At 49.1% G+C, this 17,604-nt stretch overlaps 1 protein-coding gene across 1 annotated transcript in view; it reads left to right on the forward strand.

Annotated features, from left to right (window-relative positions):
- Nucleotides 1–17,604, forward strand: part of MED27 (mediator complex subunit 27) — a 70,587-nt gene that overhangs the window by 30,016 nt on the left and 22,967 nt on the right. Inside the window, exon 3 of the mRNA XM_061550406.1 lies at nt 17,116–17,246. Within this exon, the coding sequence (XP_061406390.1) occupies nt 17,116–17,246 (131 nt within the window). The remainder of the gene's footprint in view (nt 1–17,115; nt 17,247–17,604) is intronic.

Genomic DNA, 17,604 nt, shown 5'->3' on the forward strand with positions numbered 1-17,604 from the left:
GCTGCTTTCTCTGCTGTGTGTGGATCAGAGGCCACTTCAAGGGATCCTCAGAGTTAGCTGTGTGATATCTACTTCCATGTGTGCCAAGGTCACGGTCGAAATTTGTCAAATAAAAAAAAAATTACATGCAAATTACTCGATTGGAATATACATAGCAGTCATTGCCACCTCCTGCAAAAACCAATCAGGACCCTCCTAAAAAGAGTCTTGAGAATCGATGATACTCTTCTGGGTACTGATAATGCTATTGTTACCATAAGGTTAGGTTGGTGAACACAACATCAAAGGAGACGAAAGGAAATAATAATGAAATCGAATTGTGACCATGAATTTCACTGCCCATTTGCCACCGTTCAAAATATAACAGAGCCGCCGTTAATATCTGCGGTTGTTGAATCGGACAATTTCGACGTTGATCCGTGTCCTTAAAATCTACGGAGGCATCTACCGTGTGACGCATGTCGCGTGCGGGATGCAGGTATGTGTACCGAATCGTTCGTGTGAGATTGTGAATCACTTACAGTTTATGCAGATTGTATGCAAATTACAAGGCCCCTTTGAGGATCATGGGCTGAATTGTGTTGTGAGAATTAAATGTAAAAAGGAATCGATATTCGAGTCATGACCCTGAGTCATAACCCCAAAATGTTTGTGCGTTCATTGAAAACGTTGTCGAAGTTGATGAATGTACGTAAAAAAAATATGCTAAATTATTCAAGTGTAATTTTAATATTGATGTCTTATTTAGGACTCGTAATAGATTGTCGCGTTCGGCGACGTAACGATCTGGCCAGTTGTGTGTCGTTTGAGACCGTCCAACACCCAACACCCAACACAGCCACGTGAATGTGATTGTCGCGTGTACGAGAGTTTAACGCACCAATTATTCCTATCGCTTCAGCTCACACCGACAAAGTTGAAGAAGCGATGCTCGCAACCAAATTGAGCGATTTAGAAGTACGCCGCTTCGCTTGAAACTGCATCGAGCATCGTTAGGGAGGGTCTTGTCGACGCAAACGATTTCGTGGCCAAACCCACAAATATATTTGCGATTCCCAATGTTGGCTATGAAAACCTTCTCGTGTTAAGTCTTCATGTTTCAGTAGGCAGAGACGAACCTGCAGGCCGGTTGATTTATCTCTGAACGGCGCTGAGCAGAGTCTGGTATTCGACGGCGTTAGCGGCAGCCGCTCCTCCACCGCTGCTCCTGTTGCTGAGGCTGCGAGAATGCCGGCGGTGATTCCGGTGGTGATTAGAATATTTAATGCAGCTTGGCCTAAGTGGATGCGTCACACTGTGACCACACATTACATGCCACAAGGCAGCTGTTAATGTGCCGCTGGTATTGAAGAAAAATGCAAGGGAAAATAATGGTTATATTGCGTCTATTTATCTTTGTGAAAAAAATTAAAATATGGGATTTCTAGCACCATCTTTGGGGGTTGCTGCCAGATGGGCATAGGAGCCCACTCAAAGTGTTGACGCATCCTCAGATGTAAGGACACGGGTTGAAGGCTATGACCGCCAAGCGTGCGAGATAGACATACGAACCTGCACAGACCCAGATGGAGAGACCTGTGCCGTGATACCATTTCTAGTCGAGCAGTGCTGCCGTAAGTGTTCGAGAGCAGCCCACAGAAGCGGATCTCGCTGAACCACTTCCGAGATCATCTCAAGCTGCTACTTCTGGTCCACAATAGCAGGGGGCAGCACTTTGCCAACAGCCCTGTTAACGGAGAGTATCGTTCATCAAATGACAAGTCATTTTTATTTCGGCAGGCAGGACCCAATGAGCTGCTAGGCTCCATTTCATGGGCGTCCTAATGAAGCCTTAATCTCGCTTCGCACAGCCTCAGACGCACAGCTTGGGGACCTATCTACAAGATACGAGCGATACAAATATGTACATTGCTGTACTTGATTTTTTTTGTCAGTTGTGCCTCCCTTTAAATGTGGCAAACCCTTGGCTGGTTTAGCCTCTCTTTCTATCTTCATTATGCCCCAGCGGCTGGTCTTTACGAGCCGGCTGTGTGTGGAGTCGAGGGCTGGCCGGATACTGCGAGCAGTGATCTGATGCTTAAACTTGTGACCCAAAGTGCTGTGTATGTCTGAGCATCTGTGGGTGAAGCTGCAATATTATACTCTCGTGTTTTTTTCTCTCTTTCTTTCTTGTTGGTTTACTCTCACAGCCGGAATCATCTGTCCCACACTTGGAATTGTCATCAGTAATGTAACAGTATTCTCTGGATTAGAAGACACACTTTGTTTTTCCTACACTTTAATGCGAAGGTTGGGGGTGTGTATAACAACCCGTCTGATAATCCAGTAACTGCGCGCGTGTGTGTGTGAGTGAGCAGATTTGTTTAACGTTATGGAGACCAGCACAAGTTTGGAGTGTCTTACTTTCTGGAGCGTCATATAATCTGGAGAATGCAAAAGTATTATTCTTGAGGGGGGCTGCGGGGTTATGGCATATAATATTTATTTTATTGTACGTGTGTATGTGAAGTCGTATGTCTGTTTGAGTGGGGAGCGGTAGTGTAGCGGGTAGCGTGCTGCGCTATGAACCCGGTTCGATTCCCGCTCACGGCCAACACCAGTGACGATTATCTGAACCAGCCCTGGGCCTCCTCCCCTAGGTCGACTCAGCCTCAAATTAGTACCTGGTGCGGTGTGTAAACGTCGCCACTGGGGAGACAAACGCGGCCGGGTGTGGTGCTGGGCATCCACCCCCTCGAGCGCCGTGCCGGCCTTCATAGGCGCTCGCTAACAGCGCTTGCCCCAACAGCCTGTTCCTTCTACACGGGAGATATTTGTCTTTGTGATCGTGTGTGTGAGGGGGCGTATGCTTGCGAGCACACGCGTGGCTGTGTGCGTGTGTGTTTTACAAGTGCGCTTTAACTGCTGGAGCCTATCATCAGTCACCTTGCCTTGTCATTCCGTAGAAGCTGCAGCGGGGCTTGTAAAGTTTGTTTTATTTAACAAATTGAAGTGTTGCTTTATTATTATTATAGTACACATATATATTTATTTTATGTCTTTACGGTTCCTTCCGGTACCGCTTGAGCAGCATTACGCAGTTTTATTTGATTTTGTTCCCTCCCGGACGGTAATCCTCCCGGACAGACGAGTGCTGGAGGCCCGGGGTGTTTTTGACGCCCTCCCGACAGGGGTCTTCTTCCCAGCGAGTCCTGTCGCACAGGAGGAGGAAGACGTCTTGCGTTGGCAGCTATGTACCCCACCGCCTCCTCCCCGCCCCCCTCCCTGGGGTCCGTAGACCCCCCCCCCCCCCATTGAAATGACGTGGCGAGGCGATCTCAGCGGGGCCCTAAATTCTAAACAGTCATCCTATTCCGCCACCTCTTATTGATAAATATTTCATGCCAGCCCCATGCATAATAGATTACGCTTTTCTCAGCAAGATGATTTTTATCTTACCGGACAGGAATGCTATGGCTGGTCTTCTGGGAACTTTAGCTTTGTAGGTTCCTGTGTTTGCTAAATTGCTTATGCAGTTTTATTACGTTTTTTTATATATATAAAGAATCCATACCATCTTTATCTCCAATTATATTAAAATTGTGCTATCGGCATCCTGTCACGAGATGAGGCAACCTCCATTTAAGCCGCCGTGGCAGCTCGTTAGTTCCGTTGTGTTATGTTTAGCCGGGTGAGAGCTCAAGGGAGGAGGATGAGTCTCGTTTGTAAGAGTGAACAGGGGCGTTGGTGTACCAGTCGGGGGTGATGATTGCTGTGTATACTCCCAGTTGAGTCATTTGTGGGTAAAACATTTTTTAATTGGCAAAATGTGGACCCTAATGCCGACACGTGTCAATAAAAACCATTCCTTTTTAATTGTCGGAGCTGGAATAAGCCACGTGAAGAAAGCACTCCATTACAATTACGTGAAATTTTGTGCAGTAATTGGAGACTATTAACTTTGTTTTGTGTGTTTAACTTGTTACGCCACCCCCCGCACATCCGATTCGCACGGTCGGCGACGTACGAAGCGAAAGAAGTTCAACGTGCACACATGCATTACAACTTTGCTGCCACCTTGAGAAGCCAGTTCAATCACGGTTGTCTGAAACACGGATTTGCCCCGGGGGATCATCTCGTTGGTGCTGCCTCCGTGTTCTTGACGTCCGGGCCAACGAGCCCCCCCGCCCCCCCCCCCGATGCGTGCATTTTGGTTTCGCGTTCACCTCCACGCACGGTACAAAATAGTCATCGACTCTGGACAATGTGTGTTGAAACCAGTGGGAGAGTTTGCTTGTTTTTAAGCAATGCTGCTGAAGTTATTCGCGCTCAGAAGGCCGTGAGTTTGATGGGATGCGTAAAAGAAAAAAAATCAATTGTATGCGATGGGACAAAGGTACGAAGAAGGCATATTTCGTGGTGTTTATATATTTAGTTAAACTCATGGTAGGCATAACTCAATGTAAAGTGGTGACAAGGTACAAAATGTGCATGTTTAAAGGTCTCTTTCCCTGTCGGACGTGGTAACATTGTTAATGACTCCACAATCCGTGCAGTGCTGGGTGGGTTTGTGCTTCAGCCGTGCACGCCCATCGCACTTGATTAGCTTATTGGTTGTTTTACCAACGAAGTTGCGAGCGGCGTGTAACGATTAAATCGCATTGCAGGTCGTGTTTCGTGTCGCTTGTATAGGTACCGTAGCTTGTTTTGTTTTCCAAACTTTATTTATTTATATTTATATATTTTATCTTCGCTGTGCAGCAGCAGACCTTTCAACCCGAACGCCTGCAAAGACCACGAGGCTTGGTAATTTTTTGGCCTCCAGCGTGTTTGATGAATGGCTCCACGAACGCAAGTGCGAGCGGACAAGCTTGTGAGCCTACTTAGCTTACACGGATTCTGTTGAAATAAAAACAAACCCCAAAGCTGACATTTTTTCTGCCGCCTGATTGGACTTCGCTTAACTTCAGCGTTTCACCCATACATTGGGAGAATGCTGGCTACGCGGCATGAGGATTAATTAAATCCGTCTTAAACGGCAACTAAATAATTTATGGTGGCCTTGCCCCGTTCCTTCCGTGGCATTTAGAATCATTTGGTATCCGTCGTTTGTTCGCGATGACATTACGATTCAATCCGGTTTCATGAGCAGGGCTCCATTTGCATTCTGCAAGACAAACGTTGAATAATTATTCCTCGCCGGAATGTTCTGCCTCGCTCGGGAACGCCAGTTGAAGCGTTCGCGCCAGGCGTGTGGGTGTTCGTCATTTATTTGTGGCGCTATAAAAGGAAAGGGGGGGGGGGGGGTCGTTGGCTGGTGGTCAATGTGGAAAATGTCACTGTCCAGCTGTCAATCAGTCAACGCAGGGAAGGTGGCCCCGGGTGCCTCAGAGGTCAGAGCGATGACAACAAACAACCAATGGGGTGGACACACAACCCCCCATTAACGTCGCTGAGCCAGTGGTGGAAATTCCACATTCCCATGGTGTACGAAAATTCGTTAAGAGGAGTAGCAATGTGTGATACTCATTAAGGGCAGTCGGGAAATTTTGGGAATGGCGTTCTAACAAGCCGTGCGGGTCCTGTCATATTAGGCTTGTCTTGCCGATCTGTCTCCTTGTTAACATCACCCTGCAATGCAGCTTGAGATGACCTAATTGATTCACTGAATTGACAAGTGCCGGCCGGTGCGTGCTGCATCCACTAAATCCCTTACGATTCCTACAGCGCATGCCGTTGTTTACAATGATTGCTGGTTTGCTTTAAGTAAGAAGCAATGCTTACCACAAATCTTGCTATCAAAACATTTCCCTATCGGCTTCGAATGTGAGTGATTTTCACGGTCTAGAAACACACATGCAAGGCAAAAGGGTGGTGGTGGGGGGGGGAGTTTGCATGTGTTTGTTCCCAGTTGTGTGCAGCGCAGCCTAAAGCAGACACATAGTGGGGGTGGTGCTGTTTGTTTCATCTCGGCACAGTTGTGTGTGTGTGTCTGGGGAAGGCGTTTGGAGTGCAGTACTCGGAGAATCAATTGTTCTTGGTAATCCTTGGCAGTCCCACCGGCTGGGATCTCTAATCCAATCACCTTTGACTTTTTGTGTCGCATTTCTCCTCCGCCGGAGTATGGTTGATGGATCTGCGTTTTGATCACCAGATGGTGACAGGTCTGACCCTCCCTTTGATCTCTGACGTTACGTCAATGGGTGAATGTTTGCCCGCATGGACTGTTTACATCAAATGTGCCAAGGGAGAGACGCTATGGATTTCTTCAAAATTGTCACTATATTGCATACCTTTTTTATTATTACTATTATTAATGTTATTTATTTTAGATGTGGTAGACATCCTGCAATGTAAGGTGCACTAATCACAAACGTCATATTTATTGATTTGTTTGCACTTGTTTACCCAGGAAAGTCTCATTGAGTCTCAAGACTCCTTTACAAGAGGGCAATGCCAGGTTTTCGCAGGAGAGGGGCGATGTTGCTACGTGTACCCCCGAGTTAATGACTTGCAATATTCAGCATTGGGATGTTTGGCCAACGCCAGTTATGTTGTATGTTTTACTTAGCTATGGTAGGAAACCAGAGAATCTGGCGGAAACCCGTGCAGAACAGGGGGGAGAACGTACAAATAGTCCACAAATCAAATCCAGGCCCCGTATTGCTGCGAGGCACGAGTTTTGTCACTGTGCCATAGGTAAGCCCATAGAACTGCCATAGCGCAGTCAGCTTTCGATTGTCCGGGGATAATGGGGAGGAGGGGGGGGGGTGGCCCTGATGAAACCAAAAATACGGATGATGCAAAACATGCTTTGAGCTAGGCTGTTAAATTATTCAACCGGCATAGAATGTAGTGAAGACGTAGGATGTATCAATTGTTTCATAGCCTCTTTAATTAAATGGATAAATATCGTTTCCGGGCCGCGTGCAAACCAGGAAGTTGCGGGCCTCGTCCGGCCCGTTGGCCGTCGGCTCCGCACCCCTGCTGTGTAGAAGGTGGATTTGTTTTTTCTTCGGCGAATGCTTCATCTCCGTCCCGTGTAGATGAACACGTTCACTCTTTCCCTTTCTCCGAGACGTCTGCAAGCTGCAGGGTGGTGGGTGTCCCGTTCACCTCCGAATCTTGGAACGTGCGAGCGGCTCGGCGTTAATTTTATTTAGAGAGGTATAGCGCCATTGTTTTTACAGATATTGCACTCACCGCAGAGAACCGCAGTGACAAACTGTGCCATACGCCCTCCCGCTTGGCCTTGTGGGAGTCTCAGTATCGATAAAGCCATTTTATTTTATTTCTTTTTCCGGTTCCGTTTTGATGACGTGCACGTACGTCATCGGAATGGAATCGGAAGAAAACCTGATGACCTGTACCACATACGTCATCGGATGGGAAAGGGTTAATCAGCGAGCGCCGCTGCGAGTGGCTCGAGACCCCACGACCGGTCACGGCCGCCACCACGGTGACGCCATCATCCTCGCCGCCGTCGTCACCGGCGAGCTCCGTGATTTACGTCCATGCGTGCAACTCGCGCAAGTCGGCGAGAGGGAGAGAGAGAAAAGTAATCTTTGAGATTAAATATTCAGGAGCAAGTAAATGGTTTAACGTTTATTCGCAGCTACTAAGTCTGCGACACTCGCGTACGCGCTTGCGCGGGGTGTCGCGGTGAAACTTTATTCGGCTCCCACGCGAAGAGTGTTCGGAGCTGCATTACAATGCAGATTGAATCCGTGACTTTGGCGGCGTGCGCGGACTGGAAATAAGCGGCTAATTTTGTGTCCAATTACAGCCTTGAGGTCTCCCATCATTGCTGGCTTTTCTGACTGAATGGGTTAGCCATCCCCCAGAGGTCCCCTCTGGGCTAACCTGGCAGAGAAATGTCTCCGAAACATGGATGAAACATAATCTGATGCATGCAATTATATTATGAATCGATCTAATTAAATAGACTTTTGCGTAATGATTCGCCCCACTTTCTCCAATACGGTTGCTTGTGTTGCGATCGAAACGTCGTGGAAGGGTTTCGATTAAATTATATCTTCACATTTTGTCTTGTCTTCATAGTCCCTGTTTTTTTTTTATCGCTTCACGTTGCCGTCTCACTTCGCACGGTCCTGTTCGCCATCTCAGCGTGATGGTAATAGTGGCGATTAATTGGTATAATTCATGAAATTTCGATTTTTGCGCGCGTGGTTGGACATACGTGTACGGTATTGTGAGCTTAAGAATGAACGTTAATCAATGAGTCGCTCCACGGCTTTAAGTAAGAGTGCTTTGCTTCCACTGTACAAACTTTTGGGCACTTTCTATTCTCGATGCGCACGAAGCCACACAGTGACAATATGAGAAGACCAACGCAGGCTCATTAAGCGTGGTGTTGGAATAGCCGCTCGTATATTGCGCCACACAGCTGTGCGCGAGGCCATTTACAAAGTGTAAAAGCCAAAATGAAGCTCGTTTTATGGAGACACAGCTTCTGTGTCCCCATTCTGTAGTGCGGCTACCGTGGATTTTGACCTTGTGTATATCAACGCTTATTTGTTTTTCGGCTGTCATGTGTGTCTGTGCGTGTGTGTGTGCTATAGCGCTGCGCTACGAACCAGGCGACCCGAGTTTGATTCCCGCTCACGGCCAACACCGGTGACGATTATCTGAACCGGTAATGGGCCTCCACTAGGTCGACTCAGCCTTAAATTAGTACCTGGTGCGATTTGTAAACATCGCCACTGGGCAGACAAACGTAGTCAGACGTGGTGTTGACCACTAACCCACCCACCCCCTTGTGTACCGTTTTGGCCTTAATAGGTGCTCGCTAACAGGACTTGCCCCAAAAGTCTAATGAAGGCTATACGGGGGATCTTTGTCTTTGTTTTTTGTGTGCTATATAGCCGCGTGCGAGCAACGCGCGAGTCGAAATGTGTGTTTTGATTTTACAGCAGAAGCTGGATTATAATAACACCCCTAGGGAGCAAGGCCAGGAGTGCTTACATCCAAAGTGTGCTTCCTTTCACCTCCCACACCCCCAGCACACCGACCACTGTCACGCGTTGCTTATATGAGAAGCGTGCGAAATGTGAGGTGTGCTTTGGGGCGGTGGCGCTGCCCAGCGGTGGTGCGTTCGCTGCTTGTTGCAGAGGTCCGCAGCTCGTTACAGCAGGTGCATTAACCGTCAAATAAATACTGCAGCGTCAGCGTTAAAAAGCATTGCCGGTGTCTGGGTCGAAATTTTGGCCAAATTTGAATGATCACATGAAGGTTAATCATTATCGCTGGGGAGACAAAGGCGGTCGGGCGTGGTGATAGTCACCCCTCCCCTCGTGTGCCATGCCTGCCTTCACAGGTGCTGCTCGCTAACAGCACTTGCCCCAAAGGTCTGGGTAAGACGGGGGATCTTTGTGTTGTGTGTGTATTCAGCCTGCAATGATGCTTTCCTCCCTCGCAGTCCGACTCGTTGCCACGATTATCGCTCGCCGTTCCAAGAATCGTCACTTTTTCATCTCGTTTTTCACCCTCTCGTTTATACCCCCCCACCACACCCCCGTCACTCCCCAGCCAAGATCCGTCCATACGGCTCGCAGGGTTTTATTGGCCCTACAAGTAATAAACTGTAAAACGGCAGAGCGCAGATGTCTGGCAGAATTCATAACATTTGCGGCCAAATTTGCATGCGTTTTAATAACGTTACAGTGTTGTATGGTGCTCCTCAACTGTAAAAACCCATTAAACCGTGGTGACAACCCGTAAACTTTTACTGCCGACATCGGCTTCCATCGCGGCTGCTTAGCGGCGGATTCAAGGTTTCCGTTTAACGATCTTAACATGGGCCAATTATAATAACTAAATGCATCGCCTGCCCTCTGCAACCTTTCCCGAATGTGTGCGGGGCTGCGGTGGGGGTGGGCAGCATATTTTGGAAGCAACAATCGCATTTTGTGTCAATAGAAGGTGGCCTTTGCAGAGGGTCGAGTGTGCTGGCTTATAAATGATTTGAAATGCTAATTCTATCACACCCCCCACCACCACCACCACCACACATGAATTTTCATGACTCCGCTCCCCACCGGATCGCCGGCTAAAAAGGCACATTGATCGAGGGCCCTGATTTGCCCGCAGCCAATAGCCCCCCACTCCCCACCACCCCCCCTCCACCCGTCCCACACGTCTGCCAAGTCTCTGCTTAAAATGTAGAATTCTGGATGTTTTTTTGTCTGGCTGTGTGAGTGCGTGTGTCCGTTTGTGCCCGAGGAAGGCAGAAACCCCACCGCCTACCCCCCTACTCCCCCCCCAAAGCTGCACATTGGCAGCTTCCTTTCATGTTTGTAAAGGGCCTGAGTTGCTGTAGGATGTTCGTACCCTTCTGAAGTTTAGTGAAAGTCGTTCTGGTTCATGATATTATAGCATTTATATTCCTTCGCAATTGTGCGGTTGTTGTTAATTGTCTACAACTTGTCGGCGTGCGTGCGTATTTCTGACCAGCGTGCGTGCACGCGCGAGCATTTTGCTTTCATTCCAGTAGCAGCCGCGGTGACCTTGCGACACCCTTGGCCATCGCCATTATTTCTCGTCGTACGTGACGGAGGGAAAGAAGAGACCCTCAGGGGGGACTCGGGAGAGGAAAGCGGGGAAAAAAATCAAGAATCTTAAGCAATTGGAACAATGACAAACACCCCTCCTCCTTCTCCACCCAGCCCCTGCACCTCCAGGGACCTCCCTCCAAAATAGCACACAACTGCAGTTGTGTCGGCAAGGAAGCAGTAGGCTGTGGTGTGGAGGGGGGATGGTGGGGGGGGGACAGGGTTTGGGGGGGGGGAGGGTGTGGGGGGGGAAGAATACTGCCTCAAAAGCCTTCGCACAAGTTGCAGAATTTTCCCTCCGTAGGGTCCTGTGCCTTGATCGCTGGTGGGAGCTTGCGCAGAAAAGGTAGGGCATGTTGGGGGATGTTGGGGGGGGGCGGTGGGGGGTGGGCAGGGGTTGGTTTGGTGGTGGGGGGCAGCTCCATCATGTTGGTGGGGGGAAAAGGCTTTCCTGTCCCATTGCACGCGACGCTGGGTCGAGATGCTCGAGATGCAATCAGCGCTCTGCTCCGCAATCGTTCTCTTCATGCCAACAGCACACGTGTCGCGCCACGCAACATGGATGCAACGATTTCGCCGCTTCCTTGATTCATTGAATCGTATCGTTTTTTTTTATTGTCACGAATCGATTTTTTTTTTGCCCGTGTGGTTGCAATGTCGAATATAGTGGTGTGAATCTCTTACATCCGTAGTGGTATAAACACACGGGTGTTTTCCTATGGTTTGGCTTGGCCCTCGCATAGGAATGAGGAATTTCCACCACTGACCTCAGAACTGTAAACGGGAAATGCGTACCGCCTCAATGCTCATTCGATCAGGAGATCACTTTATGACAGCAAACACGTGTGGATTCAAGATGGATCGATTCTCACGCGCACGGTCTGATGCGTGTGCATCCTTAAAATTTCTTGAAACGATAAATGGATTAATTGTTACGTCCCCTCCGTAGTATAGTCACGGCGCCGGTCGCTTTCATAAATGGACGAATGTGACCGTGCGTGAGACTATTGACGGCTGGGAAATCCCGAGGGCTTGCGTTCGCCCGTTTCTGATGCTGAACTGGCCGGGCAGATCAGGAGTCGTGAGCTCGGAGGCGGCACCACTGACATGCTGGGTATTAGTCCAGGTTTCGGCCGCCCACGTTTCACCCGAGTTCTCAGGTGCCATGAGTTGGAACGGTTTCGGCCCAGTCGTGGATGACCGCTAGCAGAAACACACCTGATGTTAAATATCCAGTTTTTTGCGCTTTTACTTTGCTGCATTCCGCGTGAGAGTTAAAGTAAGAAATCAAATAGGTTTGACTGCCATGCGACGAACAGAAGGAAAGTGCAACACCCCCGTAGTTTATGGAGAAAAGAGGTCACTTAAAGGGAACTCAGAAGTAGTTTGATATTTCCTTCTTTGGGCTATAGAGTAATGCACTGCTCACTCTGTGAGTGTTTCCGAATGACCACTTGGACTCCAATAAATGAAGGGAAAACAGACAAAATAAAACAATCCCCAGTGTTAGCAACATCTCTTCTGCGGCATACACTCCTCCGTACCACAACAACAACACAGCCGCCATTCGCCACGAAGTGGCGGTGACGTCACCACGGCGCCTGTGCCAGGCCACATTGCAATGTGGCCAGGAGCAAATTGTGTGTCAAACACGGATTCCTTTTCTGCTTCCAACGATCGCTGGAGTTTTGGTTTGTAAGAGGTGGGACCTTGAAGATGTTGAGATTTGCTTGGAGCTCACGCTTTGATTCTTGAGGCTGCCCCGGTAATTCCAATGCCCTGGATATAATTAACCAAAGTTCACAGGCATTTGGGTAACCGGAATTGATTTTTTTTCTCCACACATCGCTCCTCGTTTAGATTTGACCACTTTGGCAGCCAACGTACCCAGCCTGTTTGACTGTCTCGGGGTCGGGGTTGGTTACACGACTGAGAGGACACGGCAATCTGACCATATCAGGGGCAGCGTCTTAGTGTATTACCATTCGAGCCTCTCGTGGGCCAAGGTTGCTGGTTGCACACTCTTTTTTCCTAGTTTGTGATGCCCCTGTTAATCAAAGCGTACAAAGTCTCCAACGGGGGGGGGGGGGGGAGAGAAAAAAACACATCTTCGGAAAGTGTTGGCAGTTTAATTAAGAACTGTAAATGTTCTCAAAAATAACGTGGGCGCGCGGCCAATTTGCGCGACTCGCTTTTAGTGCGTGCGTGAGGACGCGGGGAGATGAATGCTTTTGACAAACACCGGGTCGGCTGGCATCGTTCCTTAATATAGGTCCCTCTTTCGCCGTCGCCGGGCGACCGACTTGCCAAAATGCGGTGAAGTGATGCAAAGTCACGGAGCAACTTTGTCGTCTCGAAACTTCGTGTGACCCTGTTTTCCGCCTGCGACGGCCTATGATCGATGGCGCTTGGGTTGGTTGACCACCACGGTCATGGGCGGCAGAGGTCAGAGCAGCAAAATCTATTGCACTGTACTGTGCTTCTATGCTGCCACACATTCTCCCCACTTTCATCAACGTGCACTGACCAGTGTGATGAGGTATAGTTGAATAACCCCCATGACTAACACGACACTGGGAGGCCCTCATCCAGCAGTGGATTGATATAAAGCGCTGTGCATCTATGCACATAATGAATATGGAATTTAATTAATCACTTCCTTTATGAAATATAACACATTCGTCAATAAGACTGCTTTAAAAGAAAATATACAATAGGTGACATTTCCGTCATTGGCCCTTCATTATTGCGCATCCATGAAGAAGGGCCCTTGCCTGTAACATCGGGCAAATGTGTTGAGTTGTTTTGTTATTTGTGCTTGTGTAGCACTGGCAACGCAGCAGCACAGAATAATTTCTTGTCAGACGTCGATATCCAGACAAAATATGTCTACATGTATCTGTCTCTCTTTATAACAAATAATTGTTTTTCCACAACCCATCGGCCACGCAGGGGGCTTCTGGTTTCATCAACAACAACAACAACGACTGCCATCACGACTGCCATCACCACGGTGCTTGTGCCAGGCTAGGTGCCCTTTGAGGCCACGTGAAGGTGTCGAAGGCTTTCTGGCAGGAGGTCACGGGACACATCCAGGTTCCATGGGTTGGTTGGCAGATGGCATATGCACGACCGATGCTCCCCACGGTTCCAACGTACAGTGTCTCATGAGCACTCTCTTTAGAAGTCGATGCATTATAGATTATTCTCACGATTCTAATAATGAATCGATTCTGGGTTTTTTTTGTTCGTGGCTCATAGAATCTTGCAGAGATGCAAAATGTATAGACTCCACAATAGTATCATGTATATAAACATACATGAATAGAATAGAACAATTCTCTATTCATGTATTGTGAATATTATATTGAATTTATTTTAACGTCATTTGTAAAGGTTTGTTTGCTCCATTAGGCTAAACGTTAGCAACCATTAGCCTTAACGTTCGCATTTAATAAGCATAACATTTCCATAAACCGAATATAAATGATTCTAGCAAACACAATTCAACATACGTGGAATGGGAATTTAATTAGCATACAATTAGCATATGTTTGAGCGTGCATTGCAAATCATCCTAATGCACGGAGTTCGGCGCGAGTCTTGCGCGAGGGCACGGTCGATTTGAATTGCGGGATCGACTCGTGCGTTACGCTTTCCGCCTGATGTACTTTTCCCGCGTTGCTCGGCGCTACGATGACGAAATGTTACCTCCCTCGCCTGGTATGCAGACGGCCGTGGGATCGCTCACGACCCTGAGGCCTGCTGTATATTTGGAATAGAGGTTTTTTTTGGGGTATAGATCACGTAAATATATAAATGTGTCGTTAAAACCCGCCATCACCCGACACAACCAACTAGTAAGGGTTGTCACGTAAACAGAACGTGCCAATTCGTCACTAGTACTGCATTACCGGTGTGTTGGAGAGCCAAGCCACAAGATTTACAATCTGAGTACGACGTTTCGCCAGTAATTATAACTAGCTTCATCAGGCGACAGCCACATTTCTATTATGGATGATATCGGTCGCGAAAGCCTACGTGTTAAACTGTATATTTGGAGTTTGCGTGTTCTCCCCTTGCTTGCATGGATTTTTCTCCGGGTCCTCCGTTTTTTTTCCCCTCCACATTTGGAATCAATGTGCGCTTTTGCATGTTATAAATTACCACGAGATAAGCCACTTGGTTGAGCTATCATTTGTGATAGCCAGGTCGCTTCTGAAAAAGAGCTAATAACTCAGTGGGCCTTACCTGGTAAAAAAAAAAAGGCGTAGTTTAATCGTTTTTAGAGACACAGACTCTCTCCCGCGTTGGCGCGTTCACGGGGCCACGGGGCTTTCCCTGCAAAACGCCGGTGGGCCTGCGCGTCGCTAACCACACGCTCGCCTCATTAACCTCACGGCCACAGACGCCGGCCAGGAAGCAATTAAGGCGCGTTGGTGGGCACAGGGGGCGGTAGCAGATTGGTCGGGTGAGTCGTCCAGAGAGGCGTGGGAGATCCGCTCAGGGGGGTCACCGAGCGGGGTTGTTGAGCCGCTAAGGTTTGAGCACTGGGGAGCATATTTCTTTCCGCCTCCTCTCCCCCACCCCTCCCTCCCTTGTTCCAACATTGGGTTAATGTGGATTTAGTGCGGCTGTTTAGCAGCCGAAGTAATAGCCTCTTACGACCTCCGATGCCCTCATTTACACAAAACGGCACGACAGTAATGGTAACCTCTTGCAAAGGAATCTGTGTGAGCCCAAGTCTGCCTCTTTGTTTTTTAAAGAAATAAAAAGGGGGGTGGAACATTTTGTACCGTTGCGTTTTTCTGATCGAATCCGTGACGCGGAATATATATATATATTTTTATTCCCCGTGTTTCCCCCGCGAGCGAAAACAATAAAACGTTGTGTTTCTAAGCGAGCCGGTCATTTTAAAGGTGCCGGCTGTCGTGTCGTAGTCACTGCCGTGTTAAACACCTTTGAGGTGTGTATGTGTGTGCAATTATTGTCGAGTCTTGCACTTCACTCGTAAGTCACGGACCGTAGCACACGGTCACTGGGCTGGCAATTATCCACCCCACCACTGCGATTTGATGAATTGGCACGGCTCGGAGCTGTGATTCAATTCAGGAATTAATGCTTCTTGTCTTACCTGTGTTTGTTTCTCATTTGTTCCTTCTTGTTCCGTAAGTTGCATTACAAATGCGTCTAATTTACATACATTTTCAATAATTGATGCCTCCGCTTGCGATTCAACGCATGTATCATGAGCGCAGGGTAGAGTGGTGGTGCAATAGCGCACTACGATGTGAACCCAGCAAATCCCGCCTTTGATGTGTGGTCCGCGCTAATGTCAGTAGGGAGTGATATCTGAACCAGACCCGGGCCCCCATTTCCTGAGTCAAACCGCACCGACCAGCGTGGTGAAGTACTCTCGAAGATCCGCCGTGACCGAAACAGCACAGGGAAATTCCTTCATCCCGCAGTGGATTGAACAAGAGCTGTCAAGAAAAATGATCACGAGCACGCGATTCTAATTGACGAATTGACACCGGTGATGAAAACCGCGCTCCTCGAATGGCAAAATCGGTGGGGCGCATGACAACGATGAGTTTGATTTTAAGCCGCACGGCGCAGCGGGCGGAACGCCGTCAACGCGCAGAACCCTTCATCCAGCAGTGCACCGAGAATGGCGCGCAGCTCGGAGTGGCTGCCATTGATTTGTCGTTTCCGCACGCCACCAGCAGCGGCGCTAGCTCGTCGGCACGCTGGGCGGCACCGGGGGGGCCCCTCCGCGCGCGCCAGCCGCTCCCTCTCCATGTCAGTAGAGGGGGGTCAGGCGCCCGTGCCGCGCGCTATTAAACCCGCCGTGTAAACCGTCTGGGGTCAAATTATCACGCCATTCAAACTCGCGTGGTGATTTAATTGCTGTCGTAAAAAAACGCGTCGACCTTCTGACATAGCCGCCCGTGCCGACGTCCCGGACACGTGGGGCGGTGGGACGGGGGGGGGGGTGCAGGCGGCGCTCAGCAGCAGCCACCCCCGTAGCCATCCCCGTTCTCGGCCCAACTCTGCTGAAGGGACCCAGAAGGTTGAAACCAGTCGAGCGTTTGCTCGTTGCTCGCTTGAACAAATGCCGCTTGCAAATATCGGTGTGCAAAGACAATTGGTGGATCCACGAAAGTGGCGACGCAGAACGTTGTTCTATTTATATTTGCCCATAGCCGTGACTGTCTCTCACAATGTTCATTCTCTTTGTGAACGAAAGGAGGAGGTTTTGGTCGGCTGCTCCACTTCGGTATCCCCTCGCATCGTTCCTTTTTTCCCCCAAGCTCTTACAACCTAGGCTCCAGTCCTGGAAATGCGTTGTCTCTTATTTATTAAAACTCTGACCGTGCTGTTTCTCGCAGGCCGCTCGCTGTCGGGTCGTATGTATGCGAGTTGACTTTCCTTCACACAGTGCATAGCCGACCGTGCTAATCGAAGGCGCGTGTCGTCCCGTGCGCGTTGGCGATCGCGTGTGCCGGTCTCAACGCCGCTCTCGCGTGCTCCGTTCTCCCCCCCCGCCCCTCTGTGTCCACAGCTCCAGTGGCACGCGAACCTGGCGTGCAGTCTGCTCAACCAGCAGTCACTCAAGCGCTCCTCGGCGCAGATCATCGTCACGGCCAAGCGGCGCATGAAGGTGCAGCCGACCAGCCTCACCATGCCCACCCAGTGAGTAGCTGCTCCGTCGAGCAGGGAGTCAATCCTTCGTTCCGCATGTTGGCTAAGGTTTTATGGCAGTTGTATGCGTTCGTATGGCGTTGCCTAAATGCTTCAAGCACCAATGCATGTCATGAATATTTTTTATTATCAAGCGCCTGAATTATTATTATAGTTGACATAAGGTCCCGACGCACCATAAAAGGGCAGCCCCGGTGGCAGCTGTCCCTGTGTTGCACAAGGTGACTCGGCACCACCGGCTTGCAACTCGGAATTAGTTTGCCATTAGGGGGCTGACGTGAGATGACATTAGCCATGGCCAGGAATCGAACTTGGGTCGGTGGGTTCAGGGCACTCCATACCACACACG

This window comes from Lethenteron reissneri, chromosome 12 (assembly GCF_015708825.2).
Source record: "Lethenteron reissneri isolate LAM-NWPU_2019-01 chromosome 12, ASM1570882v1, whole genome shotgun sequence".
NCBI lineage: Eukaryota > Metazoa > Chordata > Hyperoartia > Petromyzontiformes > Petromyzontidae > Lethenteron > Lethenteron reissneri.